This window comes from Pantherophis guttatus, chromosome 6 (genome assembly GCF_059756535.1).
Source record: "Pantherophis guttatus breed Tessera chromosome 6, ASM5975653v1, whole genome shotgun sequence".
In the NCBI taxonomy this organism is placed as follows: domain Eukaryota; kingdom Metazoa; phylum Chordata; class Lepidosauria; order Squamata; family Colubridae; genus Pantherophis; species Pantherophis guttatus.
In genome coordinates, this window is record NC_142068.1 from 54242954 (window position 1) to 54266041 (window position 23088).

Below are 23088 nucleotides of genomic sequence, written 5' to 3' on the forward strand. Positions count from 1 at the left end.
AAGAAAAATGTGATAAATGCACTTTTATGCCCTTTCATTTTTTTCTGCTTTTGAAATATTATGTTTAGCAACAATAAAAAAGAAAAACTTTTGTAATATCATTTCTCTTTCCCTCCCCTCTCTCTTTCCCCACTCTTTTTCTCTCTCTTTCCTTCTCTCCTTCTCTTTCCTTCCCTCTTTCTCTCTCTCTGTCTTTCTCTTTCCCTCCCTGTCTCTTTCCTTCCCCCTCTTTTCCTCTCTCTTTCCCTCCCTCCCTCTCTCTTTCTCTTTCTCTGTCTTTCTATCCCTCTCCCTCTCTCTCTGCCTCTCTGTTTTTCTCTGTCTCTCTTTCCCTCCCTTTCTTTATCTCTCTCTCTCTGTCCCATCCGTCCGTCCGTCTGTCTGTCTGTCTGTCTGTCTATCGATCTCTCTGTGCTCTCTTGTCCAGCTTCACGTGTCGTGTGAATCTAACCACTTGGGCTATTGGTGGGAGTGGCAGGCAAAGCCAAGCATTAGAGATCCACATAAAATAAACTCCAACCTGGATCCTGTTGGGGAGACCCCCCCTTCCCTCTTGTCTCCCTCCACGGCGGGGGCCCAGGTAGCCTGAGCGCAGCTCCCTCCTTGGAGGCAACCAGCAAGCAAACAAACATGGCGCTCTGGCTGGAAGGCGGCAGTGTGGACCCCACCACTGGGCAGCAAGAGTGGAGCAGGCAGGGTGTGCATCTTCCCTGCTGCCGCTGCAGTGCTGGCCAGGAGGGACGTGTGAGCCGAATGCTCGGCAGTTTGCAATTGGGCTCGGCAGGATCACTTAACGGGATACCTCAGCCCATTTAGTTGCTTCAGCATGGGGTGGGAATGCAGAAGGCAGAGGAATCTGTGCTTCTTGGCGTTCAGCCCTCAAAGACTCCTTTGGGGCGACTTTTTCTGTTTTTGAAACATTACGTTTAGCAACAATAAAAAAGAAAAACTTTTGTCATATCATTTCTCTTTCTCTCCCTTCCTCTCTCTCTTTGCCTCCCTCTCTTTCCCTCTCCCTCCTCTCTCTATCTGTCTGTCTGTCTGTATGTCTCTCTTTCACTCCCCCGCCTCTCTCTGTCTTCCTGCGGGGGGAAGGGAAGGAATCCCTGAACTGGTGCAGGTGGTGGGAATGACGTCTGAAGGCCGATGAACCAGGAGCAGCATGCCCATGCTCAGGTGGTTGGTGGGGAGGCGCATCCCAACACAGGCTGCTCTGCAGAAAAAGCAACTGCTTTTTTTCCCGAGCTGACTCAGAGTTGCATTGTGGCTCCGGATTGTAATGGACTTCAGAAGGACGGGACCCATCTCTCCCATTGTGAAGCACACGAGTGAAAAAGTTCACTCAATCAATTCCAGCTTCACGAGATCTTTTTTGCGAGAAGTTGGAATTGATTGAGTGAAACGCGATGGAGAAATGCGATTGGAGCTGGGCTGGAGCGACCGCGCACATGCCCACAGAGAGGGCTCTGTGTGCCACGTCTGGCATGCGTGCCATAGACTCACCATCATGGCTTTACAGTTATTAGGGATTGAGTTTTGCTACCTTCTTAGATCTTTAGTGAAATCTTTTCTATTTTCTTTTGCAATTTTAAAATTATTTTCTAAAGACCTTTAAATTTTTCATATAACATGGCAACATTTTAATCATTCCTTATGTGTTTGAACAGCAAGTTTTACATTGCAGCTGTGGCACTAAATTGAAAATTATCTCAGTGTATTTTCACTCATTCTATAATAGTTTCTCCTTTCTCATTTTCCCTGCAATCCCACACATGCCCCTTGGATCTTCCTTAGAGGAATTTAGGGCCCCTGGACATTTGGGATGTGCATGGGATTTACGGTGGAGGAGATGATATTTTATCCACCACTTATGTAAATTCCACTGGTTGAAGGACACAATTGCATGCAACTAGACAGTTGGAATAGCCTTTGATAGAGTATTAACTTCATTGCAAAACCCAGTCTTCAGTATCTGTATAATAAATAAGGGATTTTAACCAATAGGTTAAGTAACTTACAAATATTACTAATAAATACCAGCAACCAGATAGGACTATGCAAGTCTAGTTAATTGGATTTGCCTCCACAAGCTGTGTATCATACATTTTTTTTAATTTTTGAAAGATTTTATTTTTGAAAACTGTCCAAAGTTGGAATAGTCATAAAGTAATAATGTGGCTGCTCTAGAGGGTTAGATTTGCTTTCCATTTGTTTCTGAGCATTAAGAGGCTACAGCAAAGCATTTTAGCAGCTAAGTGTTAAGGCATATATAATTATAAGTATTTTGACTAGAACAATGTGTTTATTCCCTACAGTATACAGTCACAAAACTCCCATTAACCTTCCACAGAATCTTGTGTACTGATCAGAAAAGGAATTGTTCCTTTAAAAACTCAGCAAAGATATTGAAATTATATAGTTACATCTTTATTTAAATAGGTTTTGCTATCTAATGTCCAAAAATGACTACATTATGTGTGCAATATTTAAAAGCAGAAATTATTGAATTCTTTGATACCCATAATAGATAATAATATTTTTATATAAACAAAAGAGCATGAGACTGGTCTTGTTCTATAATTTTTAAAGACTGCAAAATGTAATATGTAGTTTCAAGTGTGAAGTAATGTATTTGTTTATACAAGGTGCAAAGGAAAAAACATATGGGGATAGTTGTCATGCTGAACATTTTTATAAATTAACATAAAGAACTTTGACTATATATAAAATTATCCAAATAAATTACTTTATGCATTAAAAGTAATAAAGTTTTATGTGCTACTGAAAATGATTATCTTAAATATTTATAAAATTGTCAAGTAGAACAATTAAATTTCAGAATGTATAAATTCACCAAAATTTATCTTGTAGATTAGTATGGCATATAATGTAGTTATATGCCATTATAACTAAATACTTTATGAATTAAATACCTTAATAAAGTTATAGGGTCAAAAATATTAGGACAGTACATATTTGGATAATTTTACTCAAAAATATTGTCAGACTATTGGAAAGTAAATAAATTGAATTTAGGAACAATCTGGATATATATTTCTGTCTCAAACAACGCAGTGTTGTGTTCCAGCTTTCCATACCATTTAAGGATGATGGATATTAAAATAACATATTTTAAAGATTACCAATTGTATAGGCTGTCCATAGCTAGTCAGAAATGTAGCTATAGCTGTAGCTTAGGCTACCACATTTGTTTTATGGTTCATTTTCAGCATCCTGAATTTTCAGAAATCACAATTCCTTTGTGATTTCTTTAAAATGTATTCTTTCATGAAAATGTCCTCAGTTTTGACTTCTCCAGAACCCAAAGGAGACAGAAATTTTGACATCCGGATTTGCCTCAGGTGTTTAGGAAACAAAAGAAGAATATTAGAAATAAGCAAGGCCTTTTACAGCTCAGTATGACTTAGTTGGTAAATGTTTTGAATTTTTTAGGAAAATTGTTTCAAGCCTAATCCAAAGAACAGAAACAGCCCTTGCGCTATATGACTCCCAAAATATATGCCCCATCTCACTTGGTTTAAATAACATTATTTAGTTCTTACCAAATGATTTAAATGATTTCTGATTAAAATTCTATGATGCTGATATGTGAACAATAAGCCTTCTAGATTCCCTTGTGCTAAAAAAACCACTACCAAATATACACCTGTTCTGTTGGGTTTTCACCTACATTCCATCTTTTGGCATTTTTGGCAAACACTGTGTCTTTGGATTTTGTATTTATTCAAGTATCAGCCCATTCTGTTCTGTATTGAACTATACAACTCATTATCTTTCTAAACCCTATAGGAGAGCAAGAGATCTGTTTACTTTGATACTAGTGGATATCTTGGGGATGTGACCATCTTAATTTTATCTGATTCAATCATTGAAGTAATAAATAAGGCAGGTGCCATCCTTGCTGCATAACTGTTGTATATGTATCACTGCAGAAAACAGCCATTGTTATTCTTATTATCTTACTCTCATAAAATTTGATGTGCAAAGAAAGAAATTCCCTACTGATAATGGTAATGCTGATCTGATCTTGAAAAATATTTCTAGTTGTAAATGGCAAATTTAAAATCCAGAAATCATTCATATAAAGGTGAATTTACATTGAGAAATTGTTTCCAAATAACATAATGTAGTACCAGTATATAGCAATAGCATTTTGACTCTACAGCACTCTTTAAGTAGTTTACAGAGTACAGCAATCTGGTCCTCATTTTACCAACTTCGGAAGGATGGAAGGCTGAATTAATTAATTAATTGATTAATTGATTAATTGATTAATTAATTTATTTATTTATTTATTTATTTATTTATTTATTTATTTATTTATTTATTTGATTTATATGTCGCCCTTCTCCGCAGACTCAGCAGCTTACAATGCATTAAGCAATAGCCTTCATACTTTTGTATATACCTGCTTAGTAGGGCTTTCGGCCCCCCCTAAGCGGTGTTCTTTTTTATACAAATTTTATACTTATTGCCCCCACAATCCGGGTCCTCATTTTACCTACCTTGAAAGGATGGAAGGCTGAGTCAAGCTTGAGCCTGATGAGATTTGAACTTGCAGTAATTGCAGGCAGCTGGTGCTACTTAACAGCATTTTAGTCTGCTGTGCCACCAAGATTTACAAATCTTGTAAATTTTTTTCTAATTTCATCCAGGACTGAAGCTTGTTAATTATATGTTTACATATAATTTATTACTATGCCACACATGTATAGAGATCTATATTATTATCTGCAATTTATTTTATAAAACTATGTGTAATTTTATTTAGCTTCAATATTTAATAGTCTGAAATAAATATCTTGCAGATAGTGTTAGGAAGATTATTTTTAACTCTTTGAACAAATGGCTTAAATTTGACCACATGTCAGTTATGCTTGCCTAGCTTATATTACAGAAGTGAAAGCTGATTGGTATGTAAAATTGTCTTATATTAAAATCTGATAGGCTGTACATTTAGACAAAAAAAAAAAAGAAATCTTGGAAATAAATATTTATTGTATATAAATTTGTATATTGTATATGAAATAAAAGTTATCCCAGGAACTGACAATGGTAGGATATTACTAAAAAATATGCAGCAAAGAAGTAGCACGTAGACATTGTGCATTAATGGAGGACTCTACTGCTATTATTTTAATTATATTAGGTTTAAAAATATAAAGTATAGCTACTAGGTTTTTTGTCAATATGCTCCGAAACTGAACTGCTACACTGCACTATGTTATTTTGCCAATTAAATGATTTTGCATTATATATTGATGCTAAAATTAAGTGTGAATCTGTATCCATGCTCTACTTCAAATGTTCCTGTTTTCTACATAAGAGAATACTTCCCTATCCTTTTTCTGACCAGCTATAGTATACAAGTAGTATTCACTTAGTGGGCATTTGAAGTTACAGTAGTGTAGAAAAAGCAGTTGTGATCAATCTTTTATGTTTATAACCATTGCAGCATCCTGGACTTACATGATTGCCAGTTTGCTCATATCTGTGACTGTTGCAGTGCCCTGAAGTCATGTGATCACTATTTGGTACTTTCCAATCATCTTGTGACAAGAAGAGTAATGAGGACACAGAAGTTAAATCGTTTCTTTAGTGACTGTAGTGCTTAGTGAAAGTTGGTTGTTCCAATTGTTGCTAAGTGAGGACTACTTCTAATAGTAGCCAATTTAGATAATATATTTCCATGTAAATGAATATTTTCTTTCTTGCAAGTACTTCCCTATATTGGGGAATAGACTATATTGGTAACGTCTTGAAATGATGATAAATGATCCTACAGTATTTTCCAGAAACAGAAAAAAATAATAGTAAGGATGGATATATAGCTGAAAGCCAAAACAATTGTTAAGAATTATTGCCATCACCAGACCAAAAAAACTGAAAAGAGCAATAGTATAGTAAGAATAAATACTACAACAATATAGGGGGAAAAGTGATTTGGAACACAAGTGAGCATCTATGGTTTAACACATTTTTAAATGTTTTTAATAGGTTTGTTATTGTTTTTTAACTATGGGGCCAAACACATATATATCTTTTAAACTGTATTTTAATGTTTGTATTTATGTTTTTACTTTGGCTGTGCACTGCCCTGAGTCCTTCGGGAAAAGGGTGGTATATAAATCTGATAATTAATAAATAAATAAATAAATAAATAAATAAATAAATAAATAAATAAATAAATAAATAAATCTTACCGCCTAGAAATGTCTTATATCAAATGCATGAATTACATAATAATGCCCCACCAAGTATAGTATATATTCTTTAAGGGACCAAAATTACTCTCAATTACCCTTTCCTTTTCTAATATTGCTTACTGCTAAACCTAGTACCATAAATATTTAAATGGCTTTTCACTGTAAAAATTTTGTACTGATGGTCCTATTTTGAATACCCCGAATGTGTTATAGGAATTAATCACTAGAGACAAGTCAGGTGCAGTGAAGAAAACACTATATACATATTGAATATATATATATACATATACAAACAGTATATATATATATATATATATATATATATATATATATATATATACACATATACAAACAGTATATATATATATATATATATATATATATATATATATATATATATATATATATATTCAATACATTTTGACCAATGAAAACTAGTATCAAACAAACTGGGTCAACAAGCATCCCCTATAGGGCCTCAGAAGTTTCATTGTAATTGGATAAACTTTCCATAGAATGGAAGGCTATAGAGTGGAAATGAAATCATTCTTGTCCTCTACCATTTATTAGATTTAATATTTGAAATGACTAACTAAAATTATTGACAGATTATAAAGTAATGAAAACATGTGACAGTCAACATATTTGTTGAGCGAGATGGGTGGTTCAAAAATGTGAAATATAAATAAATCATGTATACATTGCATTTTAACATTGTGTGTTATTTTTATTAATTTTTTGTGGGTTAAGCACAGGAAAGCAGAAATGCACTAAAGAATGAGAAGATTTATAGATCAAGCTTACTATTTCCCTAGCTGTAATGTAAACATTCTAAACTATATTGAAGTTTTCATGAATCTGAAACTTCTGAATTCAATATGATCCCATCTGTTCATTTTAATATTTTGTTCACAGATAGTTTACTGATTGACTACCAGTTTACCTTCAGTCTGTTACAAGAAGATGATCGTTATCACACTGCCATAAACTTCATTGCAAATCCTGAACAGGTAAGTTGATATAAATGAGAACCTGTGTTATAATTTTCTATTATAGTTTGTTTTATATGTATCTCTTTTTCTAAACAAATCTCTTTGAAAAACAGAATGGAGCCAAATAGAACTGTGATAGATAATTTTAAGACAACCAGGAACTGGTGATGTAACTGTTAGCTTTGCAAACCTTAATACTGAAGCTGACAAAAAATGGCAGTTCTTCTGTAGTACTCTTGTTCTTACAATTCTCACATAGTAAACTAGCTTGTTATCCTTCATTCCATTTCTTCATTATTCAGTGTCACTAACTTAGTCTATCGAGCATATGGTTAGGATTAAGTAATCAAGCTGCTTCTGCTCTGGAAGCAGTCATGCTTCCTGCTCTGGAAGCAGTCATAAAAACATATAAGAATAAATGATGTAGATATGAAAAAAGAACTCCACATATATCTGTAATATTGTTAAATTTTAGATTTTAAAAAATCTTTCGTAGACTTCATATTGGTGGCTAAGTCTTTATTTCTTATACTTTTGTAGGATGAAGAAGTATTCTACTCTATTATTTTTGTAATTAAACTCATTTGCTTTACAAAATAAGACATTATCAGTGCTAGGAATAAGAGTTTTAGGTGCTTGAGTATTGTAGTCTATCCCATTATTTCTCTGTGTCAGAGGCCAGATCTTGCCAAACCTACTGAACCTAATCGGGTCCTATACAAGTGAGAGAATGAACTGTTGCATTTATTTTGCTGGAGTTAGTGTCATGTTGGCGAGGGTTTTGATTTCTATACATTAGCAATTACCACTTTTCCCCATTATTCAAATATGCTCTGGACAGCTCACAATAAAAAAGACCATAAAAACAGCAAATCAATGCAAGTTAAAAAATTAAAACAATATAAACCAATATAAAACCATTAAGAGCCAGTTTTATGTAGGGAGTAAGGCTTTAGACTAGAAAGTAGGGACTTGTGAGTTCTAATCTTGCCTTGGGCACAAAGCCAACCAGATAACACTGGGCCTCTCAGCCCTAGAAAGCAGGCAATGGCAAACCATTTCCAAAAAACCTTGCCAAGAAAATAGCAGGTACTAGTCAAGGAAGTCTCCATAACTCAAAAATTAACAACAATAATCATATAAATAAATTTCTAGGTAAGTTTTTAAAGGATAAAATAATCAAAAAAACTAACTGCTGATAGTAAATTACAATATTTGAAAATGATTAGACGGTGTTTCATTATGGCACAAAGGGTATTCTGAGACTATTTTCCTTTCTTTCGCTAAAAGAATTTTTTTACCGATCCAAAATAATATTGTTTTCATCTCCTTGTACAGTGTTTATATTTTCAGTCTTTAACTGTTGTCTATTTATATAATACTTTAATACTACTTCCTGTTGAGGAAGCAAAAATTAACATCTGTTGTAATTATTGGACATCATTTCTTGAAGTTTAAGGATTTGGAGATGCAGTATTAAACACTTCTAAAAAAATTCAAACCATAAGCTATACTTCTTCAAAGGTATACATAAAGCATATTTTAATAAAATTGCCATATAGTGCATCCTACAAAATAATAAAATGACTGCATAATGCTAAAAGATGATAAAAATGATAAAAAACATTTAATCAAATTTTCTCCAAATTTAATTTTTTTCTCCCTTTTTTTAAATTACGGTTTTGGATTTTGGAAAATTTTGGTTCTCTACTAACAGCTGTATATAATAGTTGTCTTTACCTGTAGAGATATTTTCTGTTGATAGCTGTAGGAATGGGAAGGTTGCTTTGTATGGGTGAACTTTCTTTCCTGAATCAAGGCCATAGTGTTTAGAGTTAATATTATGTTTGACTATCTATGAACAAAGGTTAAGCTGTTTCTAATGTAATTTTTATGTTTTGTTTTTAAATTTTTAGTCAAACAAAAATTTGGACATATCAATTAATGCATCAAATAACTTTAACCTGAATATCACATGGTCTATTGGCTCTACAGGTAAGAAAGACATTATTAGGAGTTTTCCTTTTTAATATTATCTTACTTAGTAATGTGCTCACTATATTTACATGATAGCTTTTTGTTTCTTATTAGTAAATGTTAATAAAATACATTCTTTTCCCATTCTCATTATGACATTATTAATGACATTACTTAAAACAGATAATTTGCAAATTAAATTAAGATTCATTAACATGTTAACTTTCTTATTCAATTAAAATTACTTGAGTAACAAAACCTTGTATGCTCTTTAAAATTTTATAGTGGCAGTATTATGAATAGAGTGATTTTAATTAAGATAAATTACTTCCTTGACTACAGCAGAGACAGAGTTTTTAATTTCTTTGTTTCAGTGTTGAAGCTTGGAATTTAATTATTAACCTTAACATTGATATCAAACAAGAAAATTCTTCTGTGTGTTCTCATAAAAGAATATGCTTATCATCTGTTCCTTCCCCCACACTCAAACTTTTGGATCCAGTTTTTTTCATTAGTTTTTCATTGGTTTTTAATAAAAAGCTTTGTTTAGAAAGTTTCCTTGCATTCGTTCTGTTGACATTTGGAAAATATATTCAAGGAGACCATCGTTGATTGAATTTTAATGAATTATGCAGAGTAAAACTGAAGGTTTTGCAATTATATATTTGCATGTATTTTTCAATTTTTGTAAATATATTTGAGGAAGAACACAATATTTGGAAAGGAATCATGACTACACATATTACATAGTGCCAATCTTCCCAGAATAAATTCCACGTCTATCTGATTTATAGATCAGGTGTCAACCTTTTAAATGCTGGACCTCACGAGAACATTTAAGACAGTGAAGTGGTTAAATATCATTACAATCATGCTGTAATTGATGGCTGATATTCCATCAATTCCATGTGTTGAATTGAAGTTAAATATACCTCTATTATGTCGAAAAATATCTGTGTTGGGATTACAAGATATTCATAATACCTATCAATTTTAGCACAAGCCAGTAAAATCAAACCTGATATCAATGTTTCAAAAAGGGCAAAGATTATTCTTCAATAAGTTTACCAAAGGATACCTTTTCCATATAATGCTTTTCTTACAATAAAAATCAGTACAAAAATTTCATTTCTGCATAGTACTGGCACCAAATTATGATTTCTAAAGAACCGGGTTATGCCTGTAATTTAAACATTTAGAATGTAGACATAAATATAAAACAATATAGTGTTTGTTTTGCGAATATTAATATCAAAAAAAGCATATGCTACTCTCATCTCTCAAATTTTAAAGAAAGAAAGACCCTTCCTAGATTGTTATACCTAATTGCATTTAATACGAAACTAGGAACTTGATAAATATTGGATGTTTCCCAATCTCATGTCTGGCTGACACCAAAGGATGGATAAGCCCTTCTACTAAACACTTTCCTTCTACTAAATACATTCCTACTCAATCCCCTACATTGCCTTTCCTGAGTTCTACATACATACATACATACATACAGACATACATACATACATACATACATACATTAATTGTTATCTGATTTTACTAGTTCAGCAATATACAGATTAAATAGCATTGCTGAATAATCTCATTTCTTATAAATGAAATAAGTTTATCTGGTTTGATACTATCTTTGTTAGCAACAGTTGAAAAACTACAGCAATATTTCATAATCAAGACAATTCTATACTTGAATAACTTTGCAATTTTAGTATAAATTACTAGGTATAAATTACTTCTGGAAACTGTATTAACCATGAAGTTAAATGAAACAAAGTTGCTATAAATACAATTCCATTATGTATGGTTGAAACAAACTTGTAATAGGATATGTGTATACATTCACATACTGACAGATTTTTTTTTGGTGTGTAATTGTTTGGTTTTTATAATTTAGCTACATTTCTATATTATGCTCCATTAACATATTTAATGCCAGTCAAATTATACTTTTTATATCTTTCTTACACACATATATAATATGCATCTTTTTGGATTATGTAATTTAACAATTTTTAAAATGATCTTTTATTGACTTTGTATATTTTTTAATAGCTGGAACAATATCTGGAGAAGAGATTCCTGTAGTTTCGAAAACTAATATCAAGGAATATAGGGACAGTTTTTCCTGTGAAAAATTCAATTTCAGAAGCAACCCAAATATCACTTTCTATGTATATGTCAGCAACTTTTCATGGCCAATCAAAATACAGGTTAGTATAAACAAGTAATAGCGCTTTTTCCAAGCCACAAGATATGCAGATCTGAATGCAGAATATGGAATGAAATCTTGGATTATGAATTATTGAACATATTCCTCTTATTATGTGTGTATTATTACCCTTTTTAAAAAGGCATTCCCAGCTTTTCTGAAACTCTACCATCTACAGATATATCTTTATCTTTTCTTTTATCTTTTATTAGTTTTGTATACCGCCCTTTTTCTTTCGGACTCAGGACGGTAAACAGCCAAAATAAAAACATTTATACACAAAAGTTAAAATAATTTTTAAAAATAATTAAATGAATTTGGCCCATATAAAATAAAGGTCTAGCTTTATTGTTTGGTGAAGATGCAAATCTACAGGCTAGGCATACTTTTGAGAACCACAACCAATTAGCTATGTGATAACACTGTGATTTGATTATATAGGGAAAAAATGTAGAATTTGATAAGCATATGTTAATTGCTTGATCTGTCACAAAAAGCCCTAGTTTATACCTTGCTACTTAAAGGCATGTCTGAAAAGTATCTAAATATTTCAGGTTTTTTTAAATACCGTGTTTTCCCAAAAATAAGACCCTGTCTTATTATTATTATTTATTTATTATTTATTTATTAATTTGATTTATATGCCACCCTTCTCCGAAGACTCAGGGCGGCTTACAATGTGCTCAGCAATAGCCTTCATCCTTTTGTATATTTATACAAAGTCAGCTTATTGCCCCCACAAACTGGGTCCTCATTTCACCTACCTTAGAAAGGATGGAAGGCTGAGTCAACCTTGAGCCTTGGCAAGATTCGAACCCTGCAGTAATTGCAGGCAGCTGGTCTTAATAAGCTTAATAACAGGGTGCCTTAAACCCCTGTACTACCAAGGCTGTCTTCAATTTTTTTGAACCCTGAAATAAGCACTTGGCCTTATTGCCATGCACTCAAAAGCCCGATTGGGTTTATTATCAGGGGATGTCTTATTTTGGGGGAAACAGGGTATTAGATCTGTATCCTACCTTTTTTACAGGACAGCAGTGTGCCATCCATTTGTCTTCAATCCAACAATTTTTGAGATTATTTCTGTGAAGGATGAGTGAAAGGCTTAAAGTCACCCCTGAACTTCTTTGATTTAGAATAAATTTGAACATGAGTCTCTTCTGTCCTAGTCTATATATAATTTCAATTATTTCAGAAAAAAAAATTACAAGGATTTCATATATGAATGTATGGATCAATGTTTATTTATTTATTTATTTGTCATATATATCCAACTTTTCATTCTGTACAAATGTACAATTACATTTACCTTCCAATTTTAAAAGTACTGCTTTGTTTTAAATAAATATTTCTCTAATATGCCATTTAATAGACAAACTTTTCAATATGTCCATTTTTGCATTCATCTTTTTGACATTTTTGTAAATAACTTAAATATGTGAGGTGTTTGACTGAGAACTATTTTAACAGCCATAGTAATAGACTTCATTATTATATACACATATTTGCTGTGAAAAAAAATTGTTTACTTAACAATTTAACACAGCCCAAAAAATAAATTTGGAATAAATGGTTTTCATCGCTCTAATTTCATCTAGAATCGTGCAGTTAGAAATCTTAATTTCATACTGGTAACCAAAATTTGGTTGATGAAACCAAATGATGAAAGAATAGGCAGCAATTTTCTTTATCTCTTTCTTTTTCACATAATTTTGGAGGGTTCTGTAATTTTCTGGACAAAGATTTTAGAGGAGAGTGGATAAAAAGCAGAATTTCAGAATGTTCCTGACAATTTCTTTAAGAAATGAGCAGCCCTCTGCCATCTCCAAAGCATATTCTTATTCCTAGCTGATTCACAAGTATTTGGCTTTTCTACTTCCGTTTGTGGAACAATATTGATTCTAGAATCAAGATGGCAAAATAATGTCATTGAAAAAGTATAAGAAACAGCAACACATGTTAATTAGTCTGAGAATCTTTATAACATTTCTAATAGAAAAGCTCTCTTATGCTCTTCTGCAATTTACACTACATCATAGATGGTTAACAGAATGATCTTAGCATTTAAATAATAATAATACTTAATAACACCCTTAAAAACAAATTCGTACCAAGGCAGAATTGAGAAGACAGCAAATGCTGTCCCTGCAAAGAAACTGAAGAAATAGTTATAGAACCCAGGTAGCTGCTTTAAGAAGATCACACAGAATAATACAAATAATAGTATGACAAAGTCCCAAGAATTTGCAATGGAATATCTGAAATAGATCCATTTGCCTGCAAGTAAGAACTGATGAGGTCACAAATAGACAAGATCTGGATAATGGATGTGCCACTATCTGGAGACATAAGAACTGAAAGGAGAAAGTCAAAATATAAAGACTTGCATGTATAAGTAGAAGGTCTATCAAAAGAATCAAAGATAGTACCAATAGTTATAGACATCTTGGATACAATCCCAAAACAAATGGAGTACAACAATACATTTAAAACCATCAAACAATAACATCTGCCTATGCCAGGTTCTTGGGAAGCTTGATGGGTGGATGAAAATGCCAAATCCAGTCTAAACATCTGGCATGCAACCAAGCATAATGTATTAAATTTTTATGCTGTCTGACTCTCAGTGACTCTGAGCTGCTCACAGCAATCAAACACATAAATTACAATAAAATCAATAAAACATAAAAAGATAAAGACAAAAGATAATGAGTGTAAAGAAGTGAAGATCTCAAGCCGATAAGTGCTACTAGCTTATATATCCTGATAAATTTAACTAGGAAATTCATAGTTTTCTTTAGGAATATACAGTGCCAATAGGTAGGTATAATTCTATTCAATAGAATTATCTGATAATTCAATCTTATGTTTTGAATGAATGAAACTTCATCTTTGTTTATGTTATGCTTTGCAAAGCTTTTGATTGAAAGGACTGTGTTACAATATATAGAAGTGTGTACAAAACATTTCCTTCAAAACTGTTCAAGCAACTCGTTTATTTGCAAAGCTTCCACAATTACACGTGCAGCCACTTTGCTAGAATATTGAAGTGAAGTTCCTATGTATGCGCATATATGCAGCCACAGCGGAGAACAATTTCTACAGCAGCTGTGCAAGAACAACATCTCATATTTGCATGCCCAAGAGACTGTACATAAATTATGTTTCTCACAGCCACTTAAAAGATGTGAAACACTTTTGATTTACTGCTCAATCTTCTAAAAGTTCTAAAAGTTCTAATGATTTTGGCAGTTGTTTGTCAATATATACATTTTTAAAATATATTGATCAGACACTGGAATGTTAAGGCAGGATACTTTCATTTTTTAAAACTATTTTGAATATATTAGTCTGGTAACTGAAACATCTATTTTTCTTCAAAGAAATATCAAACAGAGTTATAAGAGCATAAGCTTAAAGCAGGCACCATTAAACATGGGCTGGGGTGGGGGAGGCATTGTAATGAAAATTAAGGTTAAATCTAGTTTTAAAAACAGTTGAAAAGTCATCAGATTGCCGATCAACATTCTTGATCAAAATCATTGAAGTGAGTTTTCAGGCAAGAAAGAAACAATGAAATCTCATGACATTTGGCAATACCATCTGCGAGTAATATGTCTCACAGGAGCTACACAAAACTTTTTCATTGAGTCAACATAATGATTATTTTAACTATTACTTCAGAACTGAACATACCACTAAAGTAAGGAAAATTTTAAGTGAACCAAACGTGTAAAATTAAATTCAATACAATTCTAAATGTATTATAGTAGAATATATTTCAAATTATTGAAATGTAAAGTTGGAATTACCCTGTTTCCGCCCAAATAAGACATCCCCGGGTACTAATTAGTACCCGGGTAACACGGTACTAATTTATTTACAAGCAAGTAGGACAACATCACATAATCTATAGTATAATATATTATCATCTCAAGCTTCAGCTAACTGAAAAAGATATATTTTTGCTTCCTACAAGGTTTGTTAGCCACATCCTAAAATATATTAATTACCCAGTAGATACTATATCATATTTTATAGTAAGATTTATAATGGAAACTCACAAGGAGGCCTGGTAGTGCAGAGGTTAGAATGCAGTATTGTAGGCTAACTCTGCCAATGGGCTAAAGTTTGATTCTGACAGGCTCAAGGTTGATTCAGTCTTCCATCCTTCCGAGGTGACCCAAATTAGGACCCAAATTGTTGGGGGCAATATGCTGATGTTGTAAACCACCCAGAGAGTGCTGTAAAGCACTATGGGTGGTATATAAATCTAAGTGCTAATGCTATTGCTAGATAGTCTGCCTTTGCATCTCCATCCTTAAATAATATTGAACTAGATAATGGCACTTAACAAATATTGGCAGTTGAATTTGCAAATTTTGTTTTCTGGTTGGTTGGTTGGTATGTTTAATACAGTGGAGTCATCAGATGTTAGTATGCAGTAGGAACATTGTGGACCTTTTGATTTTTTTTAAACTTTTACTTTCCTGATTTTAATTCAGAAAAATCACCTGTTAAGCATACATCTGTCCTAATACAATATAAACCTCTAAAACTATCCTGAACTTTGGAGAAAAAAAATGATAAAGATACAGCATTGTTAAAAATCTTAGGATGCTATTGGACGATTCCCATAGTAAAATTACGCACATTTATGAAATATAGAATCCAGGGTAATACATTATAATACAAACATGCTAGAAATTATATCTTAATTCTACTTTTCCTGATAATGATTCTTAAGGATAATTATCCTTAAGGATAATTTTATAAAACTATTCATTTTTCAGCTTATTGAAAATACAGCCCTATTATTGAAAACTTGCTATAGTATTAGACTGAAAATAGTTATGAACAGCGCTTGATTTTTTTCTTGACATTAACGAGTCATATTTTAAGGAGTGTAGAACTGGTTAATTTTTTGTGCAATGGAAATAGAATTTTCCCTCAGCTCTCACTTTTAGTATATCTATTGGGAAAGAGGCAAAAATGCTACTTAAGGCACACTGTGCCTGTAATAACTTCCCTAAGCTGATTAAGCACTTTTTATAAAATGATTACACTGATTTTTGTAACCTAATAAAAGTTCATTTATATTCGTAGGCGTTCGCTTAAAGAAATTCTTATGCTTGTTTTGAAAATGCGTCTTTAGAATTGTGTTTGGCTTTTCCAGTGAGCTAGTGGGAAGGAACAAAAAAAATCAATTGAAGTAGTATTGCTTGCAAAGCAATCAATTTGCTTCTATTATAAGTTGAAGAGGTATCCTGAAGGTTTGAAGGAGATATCTGCTGTGTCTGCGGTTATTTTTCTGTAATATGAAGAACAAGATGCATTTTCATTCTTTCTTTAACTTTTTGTGATGGTCCATATGAGTTTATTAGAAACTTATTGTTTTATAACAACAAGAAATTTCTTGTGTCTCTTTCAGTCATTTCTGGTGACTACTGTGCTAGTTCCTGCAGTTTTCTTATCAAGGGTTTTTGGAAGTGGTTTACCAGCTTCCTAGGGCCGACAGAAAGTGACCGGCCCATGGTCACCCAGCTGGCTTTATACCTAAGACAGGACTAGAACTAGAACTAGTTCTCCATTAGAAACATACTTAGTTGTTTACATTATCATAGCTAATTTGATCTGTTCGTTTTATGCTGCTTTTCATATGTGCTTTAGTAGATAATTCAACTGTACTCCTGTATCTTTTTACTTGATGTAAGCTATAATAAAAGTATAATAGATTATATTTTGGGTTAAGTCTTTGTAACAGTCCATTTTAAATGCTGTTTCTGTTTTTACTTGTCTATCATCAGTACCAGTTTTAACTATTTTTAACTTTAAATATTTCTGTGTTATACTATTTCTTTTATTAGCGATTAAATCCTAAACTCATGGCAAAGATGTGTTTTCACAATTAAGAATTTAGGATTTTATATCAGGCTTTTTAATGCATTAACATCAGTTTACTGCTTATTTCGTATTACAGAAATAATAACATTCTGCTTTGTGCCAGCAATTCTAATCACATCTAAGTAGGAGTGCTGAGCTGATAATTCTTCTTCCCTCTAGGCTCTGTGCATAGGTGGCAAAAGTGGTGGCATTGTAATGGGAGAGAAATAAGACATTTGTGAACCTTATCAGGCTCAATATAACAATGCCTTTTAATGCTTTCTTCTATATCTCTTTTAGCTGCCACCTGGCAGTAATAATCCTGCTATTGTTGGCTACCATTTTTTTTCCAGAAAGGAGGTAGATGTCTTGTTTCCCAAATGTTTTTAGGGTTATGGCTATTAACTTAGCACCAATAAGAATTCTATGTGTATCAGATACCACCCACACGCAGACACACCCACACACCCACAGACCCACCCACCCACAAAAAACCTGTGTTCTCAAAATAATGAACTTTAAAATTTTGTTGCAAGTAAACTGTTTAATATATTCATATATTCATATTATACTTGCTTATTAATTACACTGTTCATATCCACATTTTTCTCTGTTGTTCACATTGATTTTACTGAAGTGTTTACATATACTTTGCTTGAAGTAAGTTCCACTAAGCTTTATATGACATACTTTGAGTTAACCTTATAGGATAGAACTAAATAGGTTTTGGGAGCAAATGGTTTTTTGCAGAGTTCATGCCTTCATGATTAAGAATTAAACTTATGAGCCATCCAAGAAGTATTTCTGAAGTTGGAACTCATCATCTTATCCCATTTGCTATATAGTCCAAACTTGGCATCATGCAATTTCTATCCCCGCCCCCCAAATTGAAGCAATACTTTTCTGGGTATCTGTTTGATTTAGATGAAGAAGTAGAAAAGAATATCAAGATGTAGTCACAGAGATAAATTGTGGAGTTCTTTAAAGGCTCTAAACATGGTTGATAGACGTATGTAGCAAATGGTGATTACATCAAAAAGTAAATAAAATAATTACTATTCATATTTTAAAATTATATAGGTTGACAGAAGTTTCTTTTCCATTATAATCTATGTTCTATATCAGGAGTGACAAACTTGTGGCCCATGGGCCAGATGCGTCACACACTTGCCATGCTCACCCCTGGTTTAGCAAAGGGGAAAAAAGTTGTGATACGTCACATGATGACAACGTGACGACATGAGTTTGACACTCCTGTTCTATATTATAGTAATGTGGAAGGGTGAACTCATTTCCTAGAGTAAGTAGGCATTTTTCTGTCTTGGGATCCAAAATTTTGGTGCTGCCTGAGAAGAGATTTAGAACAATTCCACCCTCTCTTTCATTGGAGAATTTGCTTCATAAAAGGCATGCATGTGGAAACATGTTCTCACATGGAGAAGGACTAAAAATAACTACAAGAACTAAAGACCTTGGTTGTGGGGAAGGAATATTAAAACAGCTATGAAATAGTTGAGCTAGGAAAATATAGTTCTACAAAACACACAGAGAGGAACATAGACACAGAGGTAAAAAAATTATAGATTAAATAAGAAAAGAAATAATGATAAACCTGTTTACAAGATGAGAAGTAGCATAAAGTTTAGAAATAAAAAATAAGAATTTATGTTTGTACAATAAAACAATGTTATGAGAAAAACAAATGCAGTTTTCGGGTCGGTATTCCACATTGTATTAAGAAAAAAACTAACAAGCATTATCAACTTTTTTAAAAAAAAAATTGTTGCAGGAATTAGCATATCCAAATGAAGAAAACACACAATTCAATAAACACATAATTGGTTTAATAGTATAAATGGTAAGCAGTTATTATAGAGCATTACAAAAACACTGCAATAAAAATAAATATGCCTGCTAATATAATCTTGCTGTTCTTTAAGTACTAGTAGCAGCTGCAAATTAATTAGAGATTGAGGTGATAGACCCTTAAACAAGGCTAGTTGGTTTTAAGCTGGGTTCTTTAATATGCCAGGATAACTTGCAACAGTAAAAAGGAAGTGGTACTCTTATTTGCTAGTTCTTAATTCAATTCTTAATATTGATCTGATTGTAATGATACCATCTGGTCTCTCTGCTTTGCAGGTGGACTGCACAGTTTGGGTTACTGACCACTTTGCTTAGTGGTGAATTTGTTGGTCTCAATCGGGGTTGTTATGCAAGGACTATCTGTACATGGTTTATATAATGCTGAAAGATGAATGTGATAATTGCAGTTTTTTTGTTAGTTTGGTGTGTTATTATATAAATCAAAGGAGAATTCAAGAATTAAACATTTCTTTTTAAAAAGTTTATTTTTCAGCATATTAGCACTATTTACTAATAGCAACTTTATAGATTTTAAATCTATGTGAACTTTTTAATTCACATTAGAAATAGCCACATAAAGATGATAAAATATGCATCTAAATTCAGAAATTTTTTTTTATTGAAATTAAATTAAAATTAATGAGATATATAAATAATTAATAAGGCTGCAGTATAACTTTTCCTCTTACCCATGTAAACCAACATATCCTTGCTTGGTTATACATAGTACATACTACTATAGTACATATAGAAAGTCTTGATCTGTTTGAAAAGAATAACTGTCTGCGAACTGCTAAGGTAATTTTGTAAGATAATATTTTTGAACATGTTAACCTTTTGCAAAACTTTTTGATGTTTTAACTTTATTAAGTCCTTTAAAGATTCATACAATTTGCTTTAAATGGAAAAGTAGTGATCTAAATTAAATGCTAATAGACTTTTTTTGAAAAATGTATTAACTTTTCTATTTAACATTGATTACAAGACAAGGGAAGAAATCAAGCAATTAAAAACTAGTGCAGTATAGAAAAATATGTGAGCATTGCTTCACTAATGCTAATTTCATTAGGTCTCTAAATGACTTTCATACAACTTTGCTTCAGTTTGTTACATACTATTCTGATGTGACCTGATTTCTGATGGTATTATACAATTGTATTTCATATCTAGTGTATAGGCATTTAACTGGAAGTCTTAGGTGAATAAGATTTAGTAGCTATTAGATGGGATCTGGTGTGATAAAACTAATAAGTAGAATACAACAAATTGAAAGGTATACTTTATTTGAAAGAATTAGTCCAGATGCAGGGGTGGTGGTGGAAAGAAGACTAGTATTATATATGAAGGAATACATACAGTAAGTGTATTGAGATTGAGAAAATTGTGCAAAAGTGTCTTGTTGACAAGGTAAGATTGTCAAGCAAGGTAATATTTAGGTAAGAATAGATGGAACACAAAATAACAATGATTTATTGTAAGAATGTTATATAGTACCAAACCTGTTAGGAGAGAGAGACATAGTAATATGTCTCCATCTAACTAAGAATCTATTGGGGGAAAAAAACCAATTTATCTATGACTGCAAATTCTTGTGGAGTGTTCCTTTTTTTAAAGAAAGTTAAGGAAGAGTAACAGAATGGTTTTACTGCATCTGGTCCTACTCAATAGAGAACTGATTGACAAGTTAAAAACAATGAGAATTTTGGGAGGAAGTGACCATGTCATCCTGGGGTTCAAGGTAGAATAAAAAGAAAAAGTATGGCACAGTTATACAAGTACAATTGCACATTTCATTTCAGGAGAGCCAATTTTAATAACTTATCAAGTATATAATGCCTTTTCCTGTCCAGATATCAGCAAGCCAAAATAGAACTCCCATTTTAAACCTGATCAAATTAGCCAACTTTATGTTCCTTCCCTTTATATAAAACTATCTTGCTATTTAATCCATTCAAAGATCATTATCCCATATCTCAAATTTCTTTTAAACTTTAACTAGCCACTTTTTTAAGTCCAGGAGGAAGAATTTGTTTGAACTATTCTCTTGAATTGATATTTTAAATTTGACAACGGTTAAAAGCAGTTGGCAATAGTTAAAAGCATATCTGGGTAGAAAAGCTAAATAATGTTGGGCTAAGTAGCTTGTACTTGGAATATCCACCAAGAGTTGATCCAAAACAATTTTATAAATAATGTAAATTTATATTTTTAGTTATTAATATAGCTACAGTATATTATCATAATTAGTTTTTCTTCTATTAAATCGACAAATGCTACTTTCTACAACAGAGAAGGGACAAGGCTGTTTCTCAGCCTTTCTTACACAAAATCTGTTTCTTACACAAAATCCTGTTAATATACTTTGGTTAAGAAGAACTATTTTTCCCTTTTTTAGATTTAAGACTGCTTAAGAGCAAATGAATGTGGATTTTTTTTTCCTAAGTCTTCACTCAAAAAGTTGTTCTTTGAAACAGAAAAGTATGACCTTTGTATTTCTTCTTAACTGTTCCTTGTATTATTAAATAGTTTTCTTTTTATTCAGCAGAGTGGATTTAGAAAATGCAAGCTTTATATTATCTGATTTCATGGGAAGGGATTTGAATATACATTTTATTGTGGCAAGCTTTTCTAAATGTTGCACAGTCCTTTAGGTGTTTAAAGTAAAATATGAATTTTTTAAGCATGTTTCCTTTTGTAATAGAAAATAAGCAGTTAAGTTTTGACAGCATTTAGTTCAACTAGAAGGAAGGAAAATAATATTGTACTTTAGGATATCAAGTTAGACAGAAATAAAAACATTAAAATATTAAATTTATCATTATTATTATTATTTGATATTTTTAAGAGGCTTATTTTTTTAATGTTTGAACTCATGTTGCCAAACTGTCAATGACTCTGGGTTGCTCACAACAAATAAAATTATAGTAAAATCAATAAAAGATCAAAGATGGCAGGTGTAATGAAGCAAGAGGTCTCTTTCTTTTCCTCATTGAAAGTCTGGATAAGGCCAGATCTTCATGGGTCTTTTAAACAACAGCAGAGTGGCTGCCATTTAGGTCTTGGGGAATTCTGGGGGCGTATGACATTGCAGAGAAAGTTCACTTCCAGGCTCCCAGTAAATGACATTTTTAATCAAGGGAACCCAGAACCTGCCAATCCTGCAGGTTGAATTGGCTGGACAGATGCTATAGGAGACAAGCAATCCCTCAAATAACAGGCCCTATGCCTTTTAGGGTTTTATAACTAAGAACTACTATCTTGAATTACACCTGGAAGTAAACTGGCACCTATTGAAGCTTGTGAAGCAAAAATGTAATACTAAGGCAGTGATGGCTAACCTTTTCCAGACCGAGTGCCCAACCCCCCAAAATGCAATGTGCGCACCCACAGCACATGCACTGCATGCATGCGCATACAGCTCCCTGCATGTGTCCTCCTGTGCATGTGCGCATTAAGTCCCACGCAACCCACACCCCGCCATGCATGGCAGAGATCGAAAACCAGCTGGCCGGAGGTACATGCACAGCAGAATGCACCCTTATGCGCAGTGGAGTTGAACTGGAGTGATGGCTCGTGTGCCATCAGAGAAAGCGCTGCATGTCACCTCTGGCATACGTGCCATGGATTTGTCATCACGGTACTAAAGCATGCTCATTTCTCATGCTGCTGCATTATGGACCAGTTGAAGTTTCTGGGTGACTTTTAATGGTAGCCCCATGTTTAGTGTATTGCAAGATGACCAGACAATCAGTGACTGTCTCTTAATAGAGCCAGTTTGATCTAATGGTTGCGAGATGACTGTTATACATAGCAGAAATTTAATGAATGGTAGACATTTTCATCACCTCACCCTTTAGATCTATGAACACAGTCACTCAAACTAAAGATGCTATATTATGTCACCATTATCTAGTGATAAATT

At 32.8% G+C, this 23088-nt stretch overlaps 1 protein-coding gene across 2 annotated transcripts in view; it reads left to right on the plus strand.

Annotated features, from left to right (window-relative positions):
* Window positions 1–23088, plus strand: part of ATRNL1 (attractin like 1) — a 489687-nt gene that overhangs the window by 159937 nt on the left and 306662 nt on the right. For both annotated transcript variants that reach the window (XM_034440210.3, XM_087872929.1), the window contains exons 22-24: window positions 7143–7237; window positions 9136–9214; window positions 11261–11418. In XM_034440210.3, the coding sequence (XP_034296101.2) occupies window positions 7143–7237; window positions 9136–9214; window positions 11261–11418 (332 nt within the window). The remainder of the gene's footprint in view (window positions 1–7142; window positions 7238–9135; window positions 9215–11260; window positions 11419–23088) is intronic.